Source organism: Malaclemys terrapin, chromosome 6 (assembly GCF_027887155.1).
Source record: "Malaclemys terrapin pileata isolate rMalTer1 chromosome 6, rMalTer1.hap1, whole genome shotgun sequence".
NCBI classification, from domain to species: domain Eukaryota; kingdom Metazoa; phylum Chordata; order Testudines; family Emydidae; genus Malaclemys; species Malaclemys terrapin.
In genome coordinates this window covers 23,408,240-23,429,911 of record NC_071510.1, presented here as the reverse complement: position 1 = coordinate 23,429,911, position 21,672 = coordinate 23,408,240, and the positions used below count along the sequence as shown (strand labels likewise).

Below are 21,672 nucleotides of genomic sequence, written 5' to 3'. Positions count from 1 at the left end.
GATGGGATCTGCCCGAGGGCGCATACCTGAGTGTGTAACATGAGAACCCAGGAAGGGGTTGGAGGTCAGGCGACTCCTTAGCCCGGGAAACTGAACAAAGGCTGTGGGAGGGGTCGCAATAACAGAGTGCTGGAAGCAGGCTGGAGAGATGGCTGGGAGGCAGAGATGGCTCTGACCCCCCAAAGGGGGGTGGGCTGGCATGCCCTGGGACCCCAAGCTGGACCTAACTGAGGGGGGCCCTGTTGTCTGTGCCTGCAAGACCTGTCTTGGACTGTATTCCTATCATCCAAATAAACCTTCTGCTTTACTGGCTGGCTGAGAGTCATGGTGAATCGCAGGAAGTCGGGGGTGCAGGGCCCTGAGTTCCCCAATACTCCGTGACACCTTCCAAGCCTATAAATAACCTACAGCAAGTTATAAGGCCAGGATTCTCATGTTAGTTTATAAAAGGTTTGACTATGAAAGTTCCAGAGAATGTGGAGCTGATTCTCATTGTACTCTGGCAAATACAATTACAAACCCTGAGGCTTCTTTACACTACCAGAGTAACATAAAAAGGCTTTATGTAGCTGGGAATCAGTCCCTGAAGTTTGGAAATAGTCAGTTGTTGTTACATTCTGTGGGAACAGCAGATTGAAAGCTATCTGAAATTTGAAAGTGACTTAATATTTGATTTTATATTGATGAAACATTCTCATACTATATGGTGTATGAGCCATGCTTTTCCCTGCACAAGACAAGTCATTAGTGGATTCTTCTAATATTACAGGGTATTAGGGTGACCAGATGTCCTGATTTTATAGGGACAGTCCCAATTTTGGGGTCTTTTTCTTATATAGGCTCCTATTAACCCCCACCCCCGCCCCGATTTTTCACATTTGCTGTCCGGTCACCCTGCAGGGTATAGCTGAAGAAGGGAATAGTGTAGCTGATCAAAAATGTGGGATCCAAACTTAACACACACACACACCATCCCCTCTAAAGAAAATGTAGTTATTTCTGTAAGTTATATTGGGCATTAAACTGAGTCTCCCTGGCCCTGAGGAGGTGAAAAAAGAGGCTTTAACACATTCTGAAGCAACATCTGGCTACATGTTCTGAAGCAACACATGGCTAGAAAGGAAACTGATAGTGGGGGGGAGAGAAAGGATGAGGGGGATGGGCAGGAACAGGGAGAGGGAACATATGGGAGGAAGATGGATCTTATTAGTGGAGAGATACACAGGATCTATTGTCAGGGACAGATGAGCCGGAGGGGAAGGAGAGGAATGATAAAAATTGGGGAGAGCAAGAGGGGACAGAATAGAGCAGGAGACTGAGCAAGTTATATGGGGAGAAATGGAAAGGGTAAAAGGACAGAAGAATTGAAAAAGGGGTACAAGTATTTATTCAAGCAGAGAGAGAAATAAAAAGAGAGAGAAAACAAAGTTGGAAGGAAGAAGGACGTGCATGGAATGAGGATAAAAGTTGTTGTGAACCTCCAAAATGCACTAGGGGATGCATTTCTAGATGAACGAACAAGTGCAGACAGCATTTTTATAAGATTTTTATAAGATTATTTGAAGCCATTCTCTGCCCCACAGTTCTGTATCCAGTTCTTTCCACATGCCAGGTCCATAGGGTACTAACACAGCACTGGAGAACATTACTTTGCCCAGTTTCCCGGGAACTGACTCTGTCTTTTATCCCATCATTTGCTTTTAATTCACTGAAAGTTGAAAAACTTTTACCTAGCTACCTTTGCTCACTTTCTGCAGCTCCATCCACTCTGGAGTACAGACAAGTCCTTGTCATAGGAACACAGAATTACATTACCATGCCACTGATTCAGCAAGTCTGGTATTCCACCACCAGCTCTGGTCACCTGATGCTTCACGCAAAAGTGAAATACATACAACCTCACATACCAAGACAATTGTGGGCTTTGGCAATAACCTTTCTTCTGAGCTTTGGGGAACTGGACACATCTGCCTCTTTATTGAGTCTTGGACACCTACCTTTTGAATTATTGCGTGCTCTCCTCTATGGTGCATCCCAGAATCCATTGCATCCCATCTTATATGGACATTTAAAATGGAAGCGGCTTGATTCAGCTATTGTTCACTGAAGAGGTAGGGATAGTTGTAAAAGACATGGGAAACCATGGGCAGGAGGAATGTGAAGACATGCTGGGAAGGAGAGGAAAACACTCAGCCCACTACTTGAATAAAGACGATTTGGCACCTCTCCACAAAGAAAAAAAAGAATATGAACAACAGATATGTGTGGTCACGTCCAAAGCAAAGGGCAAAGGTTACTGCACTGTAGTTTAACAGATACATGAGAGAGGTCAATGAGGCTGAAATTGTGAAAGTAAGCCATGGGGGAAATGTATCTGATAACTGGGCCATAGAAGATGGAATTGAGAACCCCCTATGTTCTGATGTGGGGCACTTAACCAATGCAAATACAGAATTTTGCAACAATGTCTCTAACTGTATATTTAGATGGCTAAAAGTAGGGATTTATCAATGATCTTGGAGAAAAGAACTAGTTCCAATCTTCACCTAAACCTTAGAATTAATTGAACAATTTTGGGACGTATAAGAAAAAGTAATTGGAAAGATCCTTTTTTGTTGGTACATCTTTGGACTTCCTGCCTTCGGCCGGGCCCAGAACCTCAGATACCATACCTGGAAAAACTTATTCTAACAAAATATCCAACTCAGATTATTGGACATTTCTATGAACTGAAGTATTTCTTAATATTGTTGAACATTAATTATCTTGGACATAGGCTGCGTGGGCAGGGTATGCATTACAGATGTGTTAAGTATTTGCAGAGATCTTTAAATCCACTCAAACTGACCCCCAGGTCTGACATTCTTTCCTTTCCCAAATATCAGCAAATGTTCACTGAAGTGAAAATGTAAGATGATGTTGTTTACCCATCTGGAAATCTGGCAAGTCCTTCCCCACCAGCCAGCCTCCTTCTCTCCAGGCCAACAGACACCCTTTGGCTTCCTGAAGACATCTATGCTCAGAAAGAGAAGTCCTGGGGCTTACTAGAGAACAAGGGCCAGCTGTTTGGGGGAGGGAGGGGAAAAAGATTGTTTGTTGAACAGTCAAGCAAATCTGCAAGAAGTGACTCTTGTCCTGCTTGGGCAACACCAATAGAAGTGTTCAGTTTCTGAATCCATGTTACAAGCCAAACTCTGCAGGGTTCACTAGAGCCTAGTGTGTATTAAAATCCTATTGAATTAAGTGCTGTGAGGAATGAGAGAGGGAGGAGGAGATTTACATGAACTTTTTACCTCTTGGTCAGCTCTGCATCTTGTGACTCTTTTGTATTGGGTTGCCATGACAAGCTGACCTGTCTGTAAAATAGGTCATCCTCTCACTGAACCAGAATCTGTAGTCTGTTGGGCATCTACAGGATAGCATAATACCATATAGGCTGCAGATAGGGTTTCAAATGTTACAAGATATGTAATCTGGGGTCCACAGGGATGCAAGCCTCTTGCTGTGATGCAGAATTTAGGGATGGTTAAATATCCAAATGTCTTGTGTATTACAGTGAGAGCACATGGGATTTTAAATTTATGTTTACAGTCTGCTAATGTATTAACATTACTATTAGCATGGTGGTGTTTGTAGGGACTGTCTCAGGCAGACAGAGCATGAGCAGTTGCTGGTAAAAGCATCCAAAAGGGGGGCGGGGAAGGAGAGAGAAGACAGCTTTTCACTGTTCAGCAAGGAGTGTAGATTTACTTAACATGATTTAGGCTCAAATCCTGAAAGCTGCCTCACAAAAATGGGCCCAGGCACCCTAGCAGACCCTCAGGAGATCCTCATTAGCATAAGGTCTGCCCACACTGAGCTGCTTGTAGGATCAAGGCTTCAATTCTGAAAAAATGTAATTTTGTATGGAGGAAAAGTCCTTGAGTTTCCTTATTTTATATTTGAGTCTTTTAGATTATCCGATCCATTCCCAGTTCTATTTTTAGACAAATATTTACTGCTCAGTAATAACTATAATACTTCAGCCTGTCACTGCTCATTGTCAGTGTAGACTAACATGTTTGATATTTATTAGTAAAAAGAGGCTCAAAATAGGGATGACATCACATAGTCCTTTCACATTTCCTTTTACTTTCTTTCTAGTTGTTAGAGATGCTGTGTGTAGCAAAGTTGCCACTCCCACTCAGACTCCTCTTGGCTACATATGGCATTTCAGCACCTTTTCCTCAGTTTTCCACACTGTCCTTTAGCCTTCTGTACCCATAGGAGTATCCTAGCCCTCCAGCCACACCACTTTACAGAGTCCAGCCCCTTCCAGGGCAGAGCTTTTTACTAAAATCCAACAGAAAGTAAAAACAACGAAACCTTAAGCCCAGCTGAGTTCAGCAGCTACTTCTCTCTCACAGTCATACTTTTGCCCCGTATAGTTTTTCACCCACACCTTGTCCCCTGGCTCCTAGGCCTCAAACAACCCCACTGTCCAGGGGATAGTACACCCTTCCCCTCACTCAGGGGTTCAGACAGGCTCATCTAAGTTCCTACCTCCATTCAGGCATCCAACTCACACTGGAAATAGCCTGTCTACTCTTCTCCCACTTTCTGCTTTCCTTGGGGCTGCTTCCCACATGACAGGACCAGAATCTTCCTCCCATCTGATGTCCTCTCTCCTCTTTTAAATCCATCCCATTCACCTGACCACATCCTTCCCAGGTACAAGCTGTGAAGTTGCATCGCTCTCTGGCTCCTTTAACCCTTTTGGTGCCAGTGTGAGCTAAATTCTCCTCTCACCAGTCCAATTCAAGTCAATGGGGTTGTTTGTACCAGTGCAGCTGAGAGAAGAATCTCATAGACTCATGGACTTTAAGATCAGAAGGGACCATTATGATCTTCTAGTCTGACTCCCTGCACAACGCAGGCCACACAATCTCACCCACCCACTCCTGTAACAAACCCTGACCTATGTCTGAGCTATTGAAGTCCTCAACTTGTGGTTTTAAGACTTCAAGGTGCAGAGAATCCTCCAGCAAGTGACCATTGCCCCATGCTGCAGAGGAAGGCGAAAAACCCCCAGAGCCTCTGCCAATCACCTCTGGAGGAAAATTCCTTCCTGACTCCAAATATGGTGATCAACTAAACCCTGAGCACGTGGGCAAGACTCACCAGCCAGACACTCAGGAAAGAATTCTCTGTAATAACTCAGATCACACCCTATCTAGTGCCTCCTCTGTTTTAATTGCCATTACTACACTGTGTTTTTTAAGAACTACTGAGGTAACAAGTTCCATTTTATAATATATGTTGCACACCTTGGGCTGGATTAGACAAGGAGATTGCACCTCCCTGTCCCCCTCATGCAATGTGTCTTCTCCAACTCTCCTTGGGTTTGCCATTTGGAGAGGTAGATTTACACCCTGATTTTGCAAGTTGATCTGAGGTGAACTCCTGCAGTTAAAGAGGGCTCTACATGAGTGGAGAGGTCACATGCATAAAGCCACTTGCAGGATCAGGGCCTTAGTTTCCACTAGAGGCTCCATATGATCCTGCTGAGAGATCCATTTGCTTTGCAAAAACAATGAGGAGTCCTTGTGACACTTTAGAGACTAACAAATTTATTTGGGCATAAGCTTTCATGGGCTAAAACCCACTTCATCAGATGCATGGAGTGGAACATACAGTAGGGAGGTATAAATACACAGCAGACTTCACAACAGGCTCTGTGCCCTGGTTTATGCCAATTTGAGCAGGTATAAACCAGGGACGAATTTATCCCACTTTCTTTGTTTCAGCTTTGGAAAAACTGTTAGAAAGGTACAGTATTGCATCACATCAATATGAACGATCTGCTTTCTAAATATTTGCACTCAGGAAGACTAAAATATTAGCAGTGCCAGAAGATAAAGTTCTCTAATATTGTCTTTGCTGTAGTATTCAGTTAGAGTGATGTTAATTACTTCTTGTCTCTGTGAGGAGTATCACAGTACACATATTACCCATAGAATCAAAAGTAATGAGGCTATTGTTTTAGAAGTATATAAAAGAGTCTGTAATAAAAGAACAATACATTTTTCCATTTTGTTGAGAGTCATGAAAAAAACATGTCACACTCTTGCATCTCTTTTAGTTTAAAATTTTGCCATGAGACCCATGGCTCAACCATTCCCCCCCTGAAACTTAAAAAGAAAAAGGCAGCTTGAGGCAGACAAGACACCCTGCATGAAAAATTTCAGCTCAAACAGCTCAAGTTTTGGCAAAGTTATTAAAAACTGAAAACATTCTTATACATGGGATGTGTTGTCTTTAACTATAGATGGTGCTACCAGCTCTGCCTAGGACTAAGGGGGCCCTGATCCTGATTAAGCTCTCTGGACAAAGCAGTAATATAAATATAGAATAATCGTGATGTGTTACATTTACAATAAACATAAAAGTAGTTTATTCAGCTCTGAGTTCTAAAAGAGGGCCAAATCCTGCAATCCTGACTCAAACGATAATAGGTTTAAACCCCTCTCCCCTCCCCCCACAATAAAAAGCCCACAACAAATTAAACAAAAACACTTTGTTTTGAAGGTGACCTGCAAAAGAAAAAATGCTTATGCCCCTTTTTTGGTTTTATGATTTATAGAGTGCTTTACATTTTTGAGATTCTCCCCACTCCCCCATTTTTGCTCTATTTACACTAGAAATATGTTTGAGCTACCTTCTTATTGCTGGGAGACTCCTGGGACAACTGGAGAAACAACAGAATTATGAGAGATAGGAGGCTGAGAGGGAAAAGGATTTTTAACCAGACTCTTTTAAACTCTGTGTCTTGATTGGTTTTGTTAACACCCGATTAATAACTTGGGAGCAATGATGTCCTTTCATAAATTCAACTGAGTGTTGAGGAAGCTCTCATCCCAGTTCTTTGGGTCCCAAGGAATCTGCCAGCATAAACAGGGAAGATGAGACTCGATATTTCTAAGATGTTTTAAAAAGGGGTTGGGGAGGGCAGAAAGTACTAATTAAAAACAAACAACCTTTTAGTCTTTATATATACACACATCAATGAATATTTTCCTTAAAAGGGCACAAACACTCTTTCTTTTGCAAATCACCTTTAACTCCCAGATGATAACAATAAAAGTAAAAGTGCAGATGTGCACTTTCCCAAAAGATGACTTAACACCCTGTTGCCATTAAGGAATAAACTAGAAAGATTTGGATCTGCTGGAGAGCAATTTATTTTACTGCCTAATAAAACAAGATTGGGCCAGGGAAGTTCTTGTACTTACTGCATAGTTATTCACAATCGATAATTTCAATCGATATCAAGTATTGGTATAGGTAATGTCCTCAATCAGCTAAGTATACATATATCCATAGTTAGTATTTTAAAATCATTGGATATTATTAATTTGATAACATCAGGTACAGTGTATCCAATAAGCCAAGTACAATTGTATCTTTGACTTAATATTCAAAGTCTGTCTAGTTTACCTTTGTACCAGGTTAGAGGAAGAGCAAGAGAGAGAGATCAGAAAACTATCTGCTCAGTGACAAATAATCCTATCTTCCTAGAAGTTGCAACCTTGACAATCTTTGTTTTCTCCATTCTCATTTTGCAATGTTTGCAGAGTTCAGTTTCAGGCATTTTTAGGCTTGCTTATAGATTTTTAAAAGTAAAAACTTAATACCATATAAATATCTGTTAGAGATTGCAATAACCCAAAAGATACTATTTATCTGGTAGTAGATAAGATAGACATTATGTCACTGTAGGAAGGACAGGTTGAGGTCATGGAGATAAAATCCAATAGAGTTTTCTGTAAAGGAAAATAAACCCTACCTCATTTGTGCACATAGGGAAGGGGTGAGCAAACTTTTTGGCCTGAGGGCCACATCTGGGTATGGAAATAGTATGGTGGGCCATGAATGCTCACAAAATTGGGGATTGGGGTGTTAGAGGAGGTGAGGGTTCTGGCTGTGGGCTGTGGGGAGTGGGCTCTGGGGTGAGGCCAGAAATGATGAGTTCAGGGTGTGGGAGGGGGCTCCAGGCTGGGGCAGGCGTTGGAGTGTGGGGGGGATGAATGAGGGCTTCAGGTAGGGGTGCGGGCTCTGGGGTGAGACTGGGGTTGAGGGGTTGGGGGTGCAGGAGAGTGCTTCAGGCTGGGACCAAGGGGTTCGAGGGCAGGAGGGGGATCAGGCCTGGGGCAGGGGGTTGGGGCATGGGAAGGGGTCAGGGGGGCAGACTCCGGGCAGCACTTACCTCAAGCAGCTCCCAGAAGAAGTAGCATAACCCCCCTCTGCGCACTGTCCCGTCCGCAGGTGCCGCCACTGCAACTCCCATTGGCTATGGTTCCCACCCAATGGGAGCTGCAGGGGCGGCACTTGGGGGGTGAGGGCAGTGTGTAGAGACCCCTGGCTGCCCCTATGCGTAGGAGCCGCAAGGGGGACATGCCACTGCTTCCAGGAGCTGTGCGGTGCCACGGCACGCGCGGAGCAGGGCATGTCCCCAACCCTGCTTCCCAGCTGGAGCACCGGAGTGGGACAAGCCCCGGACCCCGCTCCCCAGCGGGAGTTCGAGGGCTGGATTAGAACGTCTAAAGGGCCAGATGCAGCCCCCGGGCTGCAGTTTGTCCACCCATGACATAGGGCAAATCAAATGCTGCCTCACTCCCTTTATATGGGCACAGAAAGCCCAATATACAAAAGCCAATGAGGGGCAAATGGGTAAGGTTTGGGCAGGCCCAATGTTAGCGTGTAGCTCTGATAATCTGTCTAGGAACAATTGATTAATTTTGTTTGGTATTATGAACCCTCTAAGTATCTATATCAAAACAACAAACTTCCTTTTGATTATCAGTCTGGTCTGCCCGCTCTCTGCTGCCTTTTACTTCCATCTTGGACTGAAATTCCAAAGGGCATTGAAACAGGGCTAGCAATGGTTGGTCATTAAAGATTATCAGGACCTGTGTAGATCTTGCCCAGGCTGAGTGAAGGAGTCATTGCATTCTAGATAAAATCAGTTTTCTCCAACTTCTCTGCAGAGGACTAAGGTTTGAGGGAATGGAATTTCCCCAGAAAAGGAAACAAAGATGAGATGTCTGGTGCAACCCTCAAAAAAACCAGACTGGGTTAGTTGGACAAACAAAGGAAGCTTGGGGCATGAGAGAGGAACAAAGAGGTAGGCTCTTGTAACACAGGGGACCTTTTGACTAATGTGCCAGTCAGGAGCTTAAGGACACCAACTGCAAGGGGTCAATGAGAGACAGACTCAGTAAGTAGGAGAAGTCATGAGCTTCAGGAAAAGGATCCTGGACTTGTTAGAAGAATCTGACCAAACCCCAAAGAACTCTTGAGTGATGTGGAAACCGAGGCAGGAAATGATATATGGGTGTTTTGTATAGGTGTGTACATCTCTTGTGCTGTCTAAAGTAAAAATAATTGTTAGAATCCTTTCGCAAAGTTTGCATCTGTTTGACTTAACTATCTGGTGCCCTTGAAGAAGTAAACTGCAAACCAGAGAAGCTCTTGGAAAGTATGTGCATAAGCAACTGGAGAGTCTAGGGGAGCTGGCACCAGTCTCAGGGCCTAAGCATCTGGACCATGATGTCTCATCACTCAGAAAGGGGTGCTAGAAAGAAGTACTCTGAGGAGCCAGAAGCAGTGACTGGACATTACTCAGACAAACTTAGGGACATGTGGCCACTCTGTGGGACCCAAACACAGCAGCCTGTTAAGTGTCCAGAAGGGGAAACCGGACAACAGTTGTGACAGTGGCATTGTGATGTACTATTTTAATATGAACTTATATTTCTGGATGGTGGCGGATCTAAACCCATATCAGCAGGCACTATGAAAAATCATGTGTATTTGCATCATGCACTCAGTGTAGCACTGATGGGTACAGTGGGGCAAAGGAGACTTTTAGCCCTCTAACATAAGTTAGAACAGCCTTGAGACATATTCTTTATGCAACAACCTCTAAGGCAGTGGTTCCCAAACTGGGGTTTGTGAAATGTTACAGGGGGTTCTCGAGAAAAAATTCTCTAATGGCGGTCAGAGCCATCCCTAGGGATCCTGGGCAGCATGGGGCCAGCAGCCCAGAGCCCCTGGACTTCCAAGAGCTAAGCAGATCAAATAATAATTAATGGAGATATCCCATCTCCTAGAACTGGAAGGGACCTTGAAAGGTCATTGAGTCCAGCCCCCTGCCTTCACTAGCAGGACTAAGTACTGATTTTGCCCCAGATACCTAAGTGGCCCCCTCAAGGAGTGAACTCACAACCCTGGAATTAGCAGGCCAACGCTCAAACCACTGAGCTATCCCTCCCCCAAAGCAAACATAGCTATCACACTGAGGAGATTTAAACTTCAAGACTCCTTATAAGAAATGGAAAGGGAGGTGGATTTTTTTGCAATTTTTTTAAATTAGATAGGCAGCTAGTATTGTTTTTAAAATTATTATGAACAATTTTAAGCTTTGTTGTAATGTGCATTGTTTGCCTGGACTGCTCAAGACCTGAATGCTTGTGTAGGAGGAACTCTTTGAGTTGGCTTCTTAAATGCCTTCATGCTGTTTCACATCTGATACTCCTTGATTAAACATAGAAGCCTTGTCATTTGGTACGTCTACACTTACCGGAGGGTCCGGCGGCAGGCAATCGATGTTCTGGGATCGATTTATCGCGTCTGGTTAAGACGCGATAAATCGATCCCGGAAGTGCTCGCCGTCGACGCCGGTACTCCAGCTCGGCGAGATGAGTACGCGGCATCGACGGGGGAGCCTCCTTGCCGCGACTGGACCCGCGGTAAGTTCGGACTAAGGTACTTCAAATTCAGCTACGTTATTAACATAGCTGAATTTGCGTACCTTAGTCCGAAGTGGGGGCTTAGTGGGGACCAGGCCTTATAAACAGGCTTATTCAAAGTGATACAAGCTACAAAAGTGAGATCTTGGAAGAGTGTTGCTGTTTTCATAATGTAATAAAAACACTGTAATGATAACTAATAATTAATAATAAATAATAGGTAATAAGCATGTAATAAAAACAAATTTTATATTTCCAAGATCACTGGTTTTATAATTTATGCTCAGGTAAAGAAGAAAATCCCTGGAAATATTCATTTTTAGGAGGGGGTTCACAAGACTTGACATTTTAGTGAAAGGGGTTCACAGGTTGTTAAAGTTTGGGAACCACTGCTCTAAGGGCTATTCTATAACCAAGAGCAGATGGGGAACAGAGTGTGATTGTGCCACATCCCTCTCCTCACTACGCATACCCCCTACAGATGGGGCTTCAAGGGGCATGGCTTACAGCCATTCTGTTCTATCCAGGGAATTCAGGGACTCTTCCCTGGGAATGGTTTTCCACGGGCTTTATGGCCCCTCTATGGTGTAAAGGAACACAACAGAAGGGGGAATACAACCCACAGTCTAAGTACTTTATATGTGCTAGGGGGAAAGAGGAGATACAGATTTCATCCTAAGGGAACTTTGGAAAGTAATTTTTTTCCCCCGGTAATAAAATTTGCTACCAGTTCCTGATGACAGAAATACAATGTGATGCTTTTTCCTGTAAAGTGGTAAACACAGAAACATAATGAGACACATCTGGCCTGGTAGATCATATTACGTACATTTTCAAATTACTTATTTATGTAATGGGATTTTCATAGTACTTAAAACAGACAGTATGGAGACTCAGGATAGAGCTTGAATATTTTATGAGAAAATAAGCTGTTTGTGTGTTTAGGTAGTGACCTCTCAAAATTAGTATGTAGCAGTAACACAAGATCCAGAAACATCTTCAGGGTGTGCTTTTTATTTTCTAAGGGTTAAGATCTTTTATTTGCTAACAATCATCTGTACTGTAGATACATTTAAAAAACAGAATTTGTTAATTCATCCTTACTGCTTGTTTATAAGACTTGGTGGTGAGGAAAACCTTCTAGCTGGAAGCAGTAGCCATTCTACAAGTAAGGCTTCAAGGAAGTCTGAAGAATCTTCAACACTGGGCTAGATTCACCCCAGCTATAAAAGGTAGACTACATCTCTCTGTGCCTATGCATCCAAGGAAGGATTCACCCCAAAAAAGGTCAGGTGGTACTGAGGATATCCTGCCTCTGGGGTTCAAGTTCTGTTCAAAAACAAAAAAAAAATAGGGTAATCAGGGAAACTCCATGCGCTGGCCCCATCCCCAGCATCTGCAGCTCCCATTGGCCTGGAACCATGGACAATGGGAGCTGTGGGGGTGGTGCTTGCAGGCATGGGCCGCACACACAGCCCCCTAGCCCGTCTGCCTAGGGGCCACAGGGACGTGCCGACTGCCTCCAGGAGCTGCGTGGAGCCAGGGCTAGCAGGGAGTCTGCCTTAGCCCTGCTGACTGGAAAGCACCACCAAGCTGGAGCCCGCACCCCAGTCTCCCTGCTGTACCCCAACCCCCTGCCCCAGGTTGGAACCCCCTCCTGCACCCTAACTCTCTCCCAGAGCCTGCACCCCAACCTCCTGCCCCAGCCCTGAGCCACCTCCTGCACCCCAACCCCTTAATTCCCAGCCCCACCCCACAACCCCTCCTGCATCCCAACTCCCTGCCCCAGCCAGAAGCCCCCTTCTGCACCCTGAATTCCTCATTTCTGGTCCAACCCCAGAGCCCACACCCGCAGTCGGAGGCCTCACCCTAAATTCCTGCCCCAGCCCAGTGAAAGGTGGGGGAGAGTGAGCAATGTCGGGAGGGGGGGATGGAGTGAGTGGGGGTGGGCCCTCAGAGAAGGGGCAGGGCAGGGTAAGGCAAGGATGTTTGGTTTTGTGCCATTAGAAAGCTGGCAACCCTATCCAAAGCATTTCTTTGGCTGACAATTTTGAACGAGAACTAACCTATTATAGTGAAGTATAGTAAGACAGTTATAAATCACTTTAAAGAACAAAATAAGTAACCCCACTGTTCTAGATCTGGCCAAGCTTCCTCTGCTGGAGCAGGTTGCTGTGCTTGGATCCAAACCCTGGTTTGCTGAAGCGCCCCTGGGTCTCAGCAGCTCCAGCCAGTCTGTGACCATTTGGACATACTTCTAGAACATAGACTGTCTGTTACCACTGCCAGGGAATGGGATCCTGTGGCTAAACTACCCTCAGACCCAACACCAGGGCTGATCCCCCTCAAAGTGCTAGTTGCTCCCCAGAGCTCCATCTGGTTTACTCTGGGTACTCAGGTGTCCCTGAAAGTTAAGCTAAAAACCAGACTGTTGAAGCAAGAACACACAAACTTTACAAAAGGAATTCCAAACCAATTCTACTTTGCTCATAGACAACACAAGAGAGATACAGATCTATTGTGGGGGGACAGGACAAAGTCTGCATGCAAATCCCTGCCTCAGTTTCCTCACCACTCCAAGAATCCTTTGGGAATTGGTCAGTGTCTTTCAGGGAGTCCAGAATTCTGCTGCATCCCATCCTCTTGCCTTTCTTCCTACCTCTCAATCTTCTTGCCTTTTTGTTCTAGTCAGTGAGCAAGTGCTACTCAGCAGACCTTATCCTTTTATAAGTTCCAGTCCCGTCTGTCAGGTGACTTCCCTGATCAGCCTCAAACCCCCATCAACTGATCAAAGCACCCTATCAGATGATCTGTGGGTTGGTCACTAGTCCACCTGGTAGAACAGGTTTCCTTGGGCAGTAGACAGTTCTTTGTCAAAGGGTGTTTGCATTTGAAAAGAAGGTCATTAAGGTTTAAAGACCCTCCCTGGGTAAACTTCTGCTAAGTGCAAGAATTTATCCCTCCTCTTCAGCTCATTATGTATGCTGTGGAGCTAAGGTGAAGGCGAAGAACAGTTTTGCAGTCAAAATGGCCCTCCCAAAAACAAAATGGAGTTTGCAGATGATATAAATACTTGCAGACATATGGGTTGGAGTGAGCCCTTTCAGCCCTGATTGTTGGTCAGACCTACTACATAAGGCAATCCTCAGAAACTTTTCCTGCATTTTAGGTGTCCAGAAAAGTTAGCATGAATATGCTACCCACTGTGGCCCACTTAGGGGAGTTACTACAAGCATGTGGTGGATCCCTAACAGGAAATTTACAAGAATTCACCATTCCAACTCCCACTCTAAGCAGCTCTGCAATTCCCAGGCATGCAGGGTTCTTTGTTTTCTTTATGCCCTTGCTCAGCAGACTGATGTGTAGCATAGATAAGCCACTCCACTGCACCACCACAATATGGGGGTTGCAAGGACTAGAAGGCTGATTATTTTGCCTGGTGAGGGCCCTAAAGAAGAATCACTACAAGTTTTCATATAAGGATGCAATTACCATTTATAATAAAATTAGAGATATCATGTAATGCTACATTCTGGGAGCACCTTTGAAAGATGTGCTGGCAAACAGCCTTCAGAGTTCTGACATCAAATAAATAGCTGCTCCCTCATGGTTGTGAGACCAATATCCATATTCCAGTTTACTTACATTAAAGCTTGCTGCCGCTTGCAGTGAGGATGAGAAGGAGGGGAATCCCCAATTACTAGATGAAATAAAATAAAAATAAAGATTAAAACTAAAGGTTTCCTTAGAGATAGAAGATGAAATTAGAGACCTAAGGGCCAGATTCTCAGCCAATGTAAATGAGCACAGCTCCATTGACTTCAGTGGAGTTATGCTAATTTATACCAATTGAGAATCTGGTCATAGGCATTTAGTTTACACTTCCCATAAAAGTGAATTTCTTTTCTCTTTTTCCTCCACTCCTCTTCTCTCCCACAACTGGCTATATGCCAGTATCTTACATGCTAATAATCAAACACATACAAGATTGTATAGCCTAACTACCTTTTTAGGTTAAAGAAAATCACTTGCAATTCTGATAAGGATACTTTATGAATAGAATTGTCAAAATCTGTACCATGCCTACAAAATGGGAAAAGATAACAGTTTACGGATACCGCAGAATTTCATCTTCGTAAATGGAAAGGGTCAGAATTTATTCAGATCATAAAGGGTTTGAGGAAAAAGAAGTTTTTTGTAGGGGAGGTTCATACAGATGATGAATGTTGAGTGTGGGGGATAACTTTTTTTCAGTTTCTTGGTAGGCAGTCAGATATTCTAAAAATGGACACCTAAATAGCCAAACATTACCTGAATTTAGACAATGAGGATTTTCTGATAAAAGTAGTATATTTATGGCTGATATTATTTCACTACTATGAAAAAACAGCACTTTTTTTTTAAACTTATTCTTCAGATGCTAGTACTTGAACAGAACTGCAGCTGAACAGTAACTGTGTTTTGCACTTATATAAACCTTTCCTGCCACTTCCCATAAAAGTTGCTGGCTGTAAATCAAATACAGTAGCAGTATCTTCTTAAGAGTTTGGGGTGCGGGGGAGGGCAACAAAAAGTGTGCTACAGAAGTACGACATATTGTTACTGTTAATCTTCAGCCACTACTTCCCCCTCTTTCAGATCCGATTTTAGCTTACACTTTGGCACTGTGATGTGTTTACAAGAGGATATTATGTAAATGGTGACAGACACTTGATGTGTTAGGCTTGCCAATGCTTCCATGCCTTGTCATGCCAATACGGTTATTGAAATAGACCTGAAATTTTAGAGTTGTTTGAGAGGGAGAGGGGTGGGAGCAGGGGAACGGGGTGCGACTGGAGTAGGGAGAGCTAGAACTGAAGGATGAGGGACAGTGGAAACATGAGGAGAAAAGGAGCTGTAGGGTGAGGGCTTAATGCGGGGCAGTGGAAGGGGGAGGGATGAAGGGGCTGGAAGGTAGAATGGAGAGCTAGAGAGAGTCCACTAAGAGCCTGGACTGAGGAGCTAGAAGGGGAAAGATAGGAGATGGGGACCATAAGTGCAGGGGAAGTGGGATTACTGGGGATAGGGATTGGGGGGGCAAGAATGGTGGTGGGGGCTGAGGATGGTGAGGGGCAGGCTGGGAGTGGGGATGGAGAGGGCTGGGGATTGACTGGAGTTGGGTATGAGGGAGGTCTGGGGGTGAGGAGGGGGATCTGGGGATGGGGAGGAGGATGAGGTATGGGGAATGAGGAGTGGGATGGACAGTGGAGGAGGAGAGAATCTGGGGGTGGGGAGGGAGTGGGCTGGATAGGGCAGGGGGATGAGGGGGGTCTAGGAGGGATGGGGGGTGGACTGAGATAGGGGGATGAAGGGGCCTGGGGGATGGTAAAAGGTAGGGAGGGTGGGGGAGGGGATGAGGGGGTTTGGGGCGGAGGAGAGGGGGAATGATGGGAGGGGGGGATTTTGGGGAGGACAGAGGAGGGGGATGAGGGGGTCTGGGAGGGGAGGACAGGGGAGGGGGATGAGTGGTGTCGGAGGAATTGGGAAAGATGGGGATGGGGTCTGGGGAGGATGGGGGAGGGGGATGAAGAACATCTGGGAGGGCTTTGGGGGAGGATTGGGGTCTGGGCGGGATTGCAGAGATGGGGGAGGGGGATGAGGGATTTTTGGGAGCACGGAGGAGGGGAATGAGGGGGTCTGGGAAGGGAGTGATTGGGGAAGTCAGAGGAGAAGGATGAGGGGGTCTGGGGATGGAGAAGCAGGCTGGGGAAGGGGCTCCGAAGGTGGGAAGTGGGGCTGGGGATGGAGAAGGCGGACTGGGGAAGGGGAGAAGAGGCTGTGCGGGTGGGAAGGGGGTTGGGGCTGGAGAAGGTGGACTGGGGAAGGGGAGAAGAGGCTCTGCGGATGGGAAGGGGCCTGGGGATGGAGAAGGCAGACTGGGGAAGGGGTCGGGTGGGAAGGGGGCTGAGGATGGAGAAGACAGACTGGGGAAGGGGCTCCGTGGGTGGGAAGGGGGCTGGGGATGCAGAAGGCGGACTGGGGAAGGGGAGAAGAGGCTCTGTGGGTGGGAAAGGGGCTGGGGATGGAGAAGGCAGACTGGGGAAGGGGTCGGGTGGGAAGGGGCCTGGGGATGGAGAAGGCAGACTGGGGAAGGGGTCGGGTGGGAAGGGGCCTGGGGATGGAGAAGGCAGACTGGGGAAGGGGTCGGGTGGGAAGGGGTCTGGGGATGGAGAAGGCAGACTGGGGAAGGGGTCGGGTGGGAAGGGGCCTGGGGATGGAGAAGGCAGACTGGGGAAGGGGTCGGGTGGGAAGGGGTCTGGGGTTGGAGAAGGCAGACTGGGGAAGGGACTCCGTGGGTGGGAAGGGCGCTAAGGGGGCTGGGGATGCAGAAAGCGGACTGGGGAAGGGGTCTTCGGGTGGGAAGGGGGCTGGGGATGGAGAAGGCAGACTCAGGAAGGGGCTCCACATATAGGAAGGGGGCTGGGGATGGAGAAGGTGGACTGGGGAAGGGGAGAAGAGGCTCTGCGGGTGGGAAGGGGCCTGGGGATGGAGAAGGCAGACTGGGGAAGGGGTCGGGTGGGAAGGGGCCTGGGGATGGAGAAGACAGACTGGGGAAGGGGCCGGGTGGGAAGGGGGCTGAGGATGGAGAAGGCGGACTGGGGAAGGGACTCCGTGGGTGGGAAGGGCGCTAAGGGGGCTGGGGATGCAGAAAGCGGACTGGGGAAGGGGTCTTCGGGTGGGAAGGGGGCTGGGGATGGAGAAGGCAGACTCAGGAAGGGGCTCCACATATAGGAAGGGGGCTGGGGATGGAGAAGGTGGACTGGGGAAGGGGAGAAGAGGCTCTGCGGGTGGGAAGGGGCCTGGGGATGGAGAGGGCGGAATGGGGAAGCGGCTCCGCGGGGGGAAGGGGACTGAGCCGCTGAGGGGAATCTTGCCCTGTCGGTGGCAGTGGTCTCAGCGGCAGGTGGCCCCGGCGGGCCGGGCTGTGTGGGGCGGGGCCAGGCGGCCCCTCCCCTCGGGCTGCCATTGGCGCGGGGCTCTGCGGGTGGCGGCGCCTTGGGGTCTCCCCACAAAGTGCCCGGCAGGTGCGGCGGCCGGGCGGAGTTGGCCGGGCGCGGTAGCGGCATGCAGACCTGTGCCCGCTGGTGGGGGCGGCTCGTGGGCCGGGGGGCCGCTCTGCACCTGCCCCCGGGCGGCGCCCGGGCGGGGAAGAAGCCGCCGGGCAGATGGGGATGGCGGGGGCAGCAGAGCGCGGCGGCGGCGGGGGGCAGCGCCCCCAACACCAGCGCCGCCGCCTCGCCGTCCTCCCGGTTCATCGAGCAGCTCCTGCCCCGGCACGATGACTTCTCCGAGCGGCATATCGGGCCCCGGGACAAAGAGAAGCGGGAAATGCTGCAAACTGTGGGTCTGGCGGTAAGTCCCTGCCGGCTCCTTGGCCGCTCCGCCCGTGTCTTCCTGCTCCCTTTCCCTCCCCCTTCCTACCCGCGTGTGCGTCTTTGCATCCCCCTAAAACCACTTCGCCGCCGCGTCCCCCCGGCTCTGCCTCCCCCTCCGCCCGCAGGGGAGGTCCCGAGCGAGGCGCACAGCGGCGAGAAGCGGAGACTCCGCTACCAAGGAAACGGGTCTCAACAAAGGTCCCGCTAAGAGCCGGCATGCGAGCCGGCAACGGGGAGACTCTTTTAAAGTTTGCGTGCACCTTGGGGCAGGCTGTCCGCCAGAAAGCTGGGTAACGCACGGTACTCACGTGAATGTCCTTTTTCAGAGTATCGATGAGCTGATGGATAAAACCGTTCCTGCCAGCATCCGCCTGAGAAGGCCCCTGAAGATGGATGACCAAATTTGTAAGTGACCATTTCACGCTGGACGCCAGTAGGAGCTTTGTGTAAAATCTCCCCCTCCTTGCCTCTCTTGTTTCTAGTCTAATTAATCAGCATTACAATAGCTCAGCGGAGGAGTTACAGTTTTGCTTTTCTTTATCCCAGTAATTAGTCTAATGACTAAAATCGTGTAAAAACTGTAACAAAAAAACTACCTATTTCCACTAAAATGCAACAGGACTTAACACAAAAAAGCAAGAACAAACGTCCCAGTGCTATACTGTATTGCTCTTCAATCTGTGATGTTGTGCCTAGTTGTAGCAGTATGTTGGTTGCATAAAAGTACCTGTTCTCACATTTGAAACAAATAAGAAAACTTTTATGGCAGGATGAGACTACCTCATTCCAGGCTGAATCCTGTGTGTTGAATTAACTGAAGTGCAATAATCCTTGGCCTGCCCTGAAAGCACTGTGATATGGATTAAAAATTGCTGTTCATAAATCTGAGTCACCCTAGCACAAGTTATTACAAGTTACCTCCTATGCTGAGTGACACCTTGAGACCTGTTGCTCAGAATTTACATCTTTAAATAAAATACCAAAAAAGACTAGGAGGCTTCTGTACCATACATAAAATAACTATTTATATTTGGAAGTTTAGTCTGATTTTTTTTTTTTTTTTTTTTTTTTTGAGATTGATCCCAGTGTATGAATCAACGATGTGCATACATTTTTAAAACTGGAATCGGAATTCAGCACATCATGAGAAACAAAGGTGTTCCTTTTGTACTCTAATAAACGTAGAACCCATTTTGATGAAAACCCGTTTGCAGTATTTCAACCCAGCACCATTTTTTTTCTAGTTGAATTAGTCATCTGAAAATGGTATTTAACTTGGATATAGAGGTTACTTTTAATAGTAGCCTAAAACTCAACTATAATAGTACTAATGGGCACTAGTATAATTCAGCAAATTACTATTGTCATAAATCAAAGCTTACAGGTGCTGTTAGTATAATGGGGGAACTTGTGGATTTCAAGTCCTTACAACTAAGGAGGTCTCCAATCTTTAATTAGAGGGAACATTTTTAAAAATATACAATTACATTAGTACATAAAGACCATAATAAATGTTTGCCAATATCTTCCTGGAAAACACACTGGTGCCAAAAAAACGTTTTAAAAGTCATACTGACTAAATAATTGCACTAAAACATAAAGCTTAAGAGCTGCCCAGCATCCTGAAAATCACTACATCAGTATTATCTTTTAGCGTATGTGTTTATCATATTAGCAAGTAGGATAAATTATTTTGATTCCTCTTGCTCCCTTTTAATATTGCTCATCAGCAAATTGTAATTTAAGTGTAAACTTTAGGCCCTGCAGCTTCTGTAAGGTTCCTGGCCAGTTCAATCTGGTTAGTTTGAGATTAAGTATCAGAGGGGTAGACGTGTTAGTCTGAATCTGTAAAAAGCAACAGAGGGTCCTGGGGCACCTTTGAGACTAACAGAAGTATTGGGAGCATAAGCTTTCCTCACTTCTTCAGATGCTCCCAATACTTCCGTTAGTCTCCAAGGTGCCCCAGGACCCTCTGTTGCTTTTTAGTTTGAGATGACATCACAGAACAGAAGCAGCTGCCAGAATAGCAATAGCCTGAAAAGACTACTACTAGCCAGGAATTACACAATATGATGACAAGTCTGTTATTTCAAAGATTTTATTTAAATCTTTGATGCATTGGTGTATTTTATTTTTAAATAATTTTTACCCACCTCTCAAAAAGAGTGGGTGATCTTAAACTCCTCCTCACTATCTTCATGGTTTGCGTAAGTAGGGATAATTTAATATCTCCCTAATGGTGACGTAGCTAGTCAATATAGTCTAGGATTGGAATGTCTCTTTATTAAAAGTCAAAGCATATTTGTAACTTGTGTTTTCATCAAACTTGTCAGATCATTTTAAAACTGTAAATGAACTGAAGTAGAACCTCACTAATGTACAGTTCTTAAAATAACTCACATACAAGGCAGTCTCTCCCCACTTCTCAAAGACTTAATAGTAATAGAAAACATTACAGCACCTGCTAAGACTTACTGAATATGCTACACTACATTTACTGATACATTGTAAGTGATCATAAATTAAATACTAACCTGTTGTCAGAATAAACTAAAGTACATTTTGATGCATTATCCTTTCTATAATATGCTCACATGCTAATTTGTATAGTTAATTTATAATGGGTCTCCCAATCGCAAGTATGAGTTAGGGTATGTTTACACTACCCGCCAGATTGGCAGGTAGTGACTGATCTATCAGGGATCAATTTATTGCGTCTACATCGATCCCCGATCGCTCTGCCCTCGACTCCTGTACTCCACTGCAGCAAGAGGCAAAAGCGGAGTCGACGGGAGCGGCAGCAGTCGATCCCATGCTGTGAGGATGCAAGGTAAGTTGATCTAAGATACGTGGACTTCAGCTATGCTATTCTTCTCGTAGCTGAAGTTGCATATCTTAGGTCGATTCCCGTCTGTGATGAAGTGGGAATGTTCTTAATGTGTTCTTTGAATGCTGAATGGGGAGTATTGACCTGGGAAGGTTGCAGGGGAGTTTTGCTGGGACTGTCTACATGGAGGATGGGAGACTCTCCTTGAGGGAGGATACCTGAGCACATAACATGAGAACCCAGGAGGGGGGTTGGAGGCCAGGTAACACCTCTGCCCCGGAAACTGGACAAAGGACACACAGGCTGGGGGAGGAGCTGGGGGAAGGCTGAGTGAGATGGCTGGAGGGAGTTTCAGTTGGGAGCTCGCTGGGAAATGGAGAGGGGAGCCCAGAGGGGGCTCAGGCCTCCCAACAGGGCTGTGGTGTCCCTGCCCCCCCCCCCCAAGATGGACCTAACTAAGGGGGTCCTGGTGTCTGTACCTGCAAGACCTGTCTTGGACTGTGTTCCTGTCGTCTAAATAAACCTTCTGTTTTACTGGCTGGCTGGGAGTCATGGTGAGTTGCAGGAAGCTGGGGATGCAGGGCCTTGTCTCCTCCACACTCCGCGACAACTCTCCCCCTCCCCCAACCCCCCCAGCGTA

At 46.4% G+C, this 21,672-nt stretch overlaps 1 protein-coding gene and 1 long non-coding RNA gene across 3 annotated transcripts in view; one reads left to right on the top strand and one right to left on the bottom strand.

The window, feature by feature from the left end:
- Positions 1-11,460: 11,460 nt before the first annotated feature.
- On the bottom strand, positions 11,461-18,594 carry LOC128838952 (uncharacterized). Its single transcript, XR_008445330.1, has 3 exons — positions 18,514-18,594; positions 14,436-14,490; positions 11,461-12,119 (listed from the first exon to the last, which is right to left on the bottom strand). It is a non-coding gene; the product is annotated as an uncharacterized LOC128838952 (long non-coding RNA).
- Positions 17,848-21,672, top strand: part of GLDC (glycine decarboxylase) — a 68,784-nt gene continuing 64,959 nt past the window's right edge. The window contains exons 1-2 of one of the 2 annotated variants that reach the window (XM_054031513.1): positions 17,848-18,182; positions 18,532-18,610. In XM_054031513.1, the coding sequence (XP_053887488.1) occupies positions 17,895-18,182; positions 18,532-18,610 (367 nt within the window). In that variant the 5' untranslated portion in view covers positions 17,848-17,894. Of the gene's footprint in view, positions 18,183-18,531; positions 18,611-21,488; positions 21,587-21,672 lie in introns of those variants that run through there. The other variant, XM_054031514.1, reaches the window with a different exon arrangement.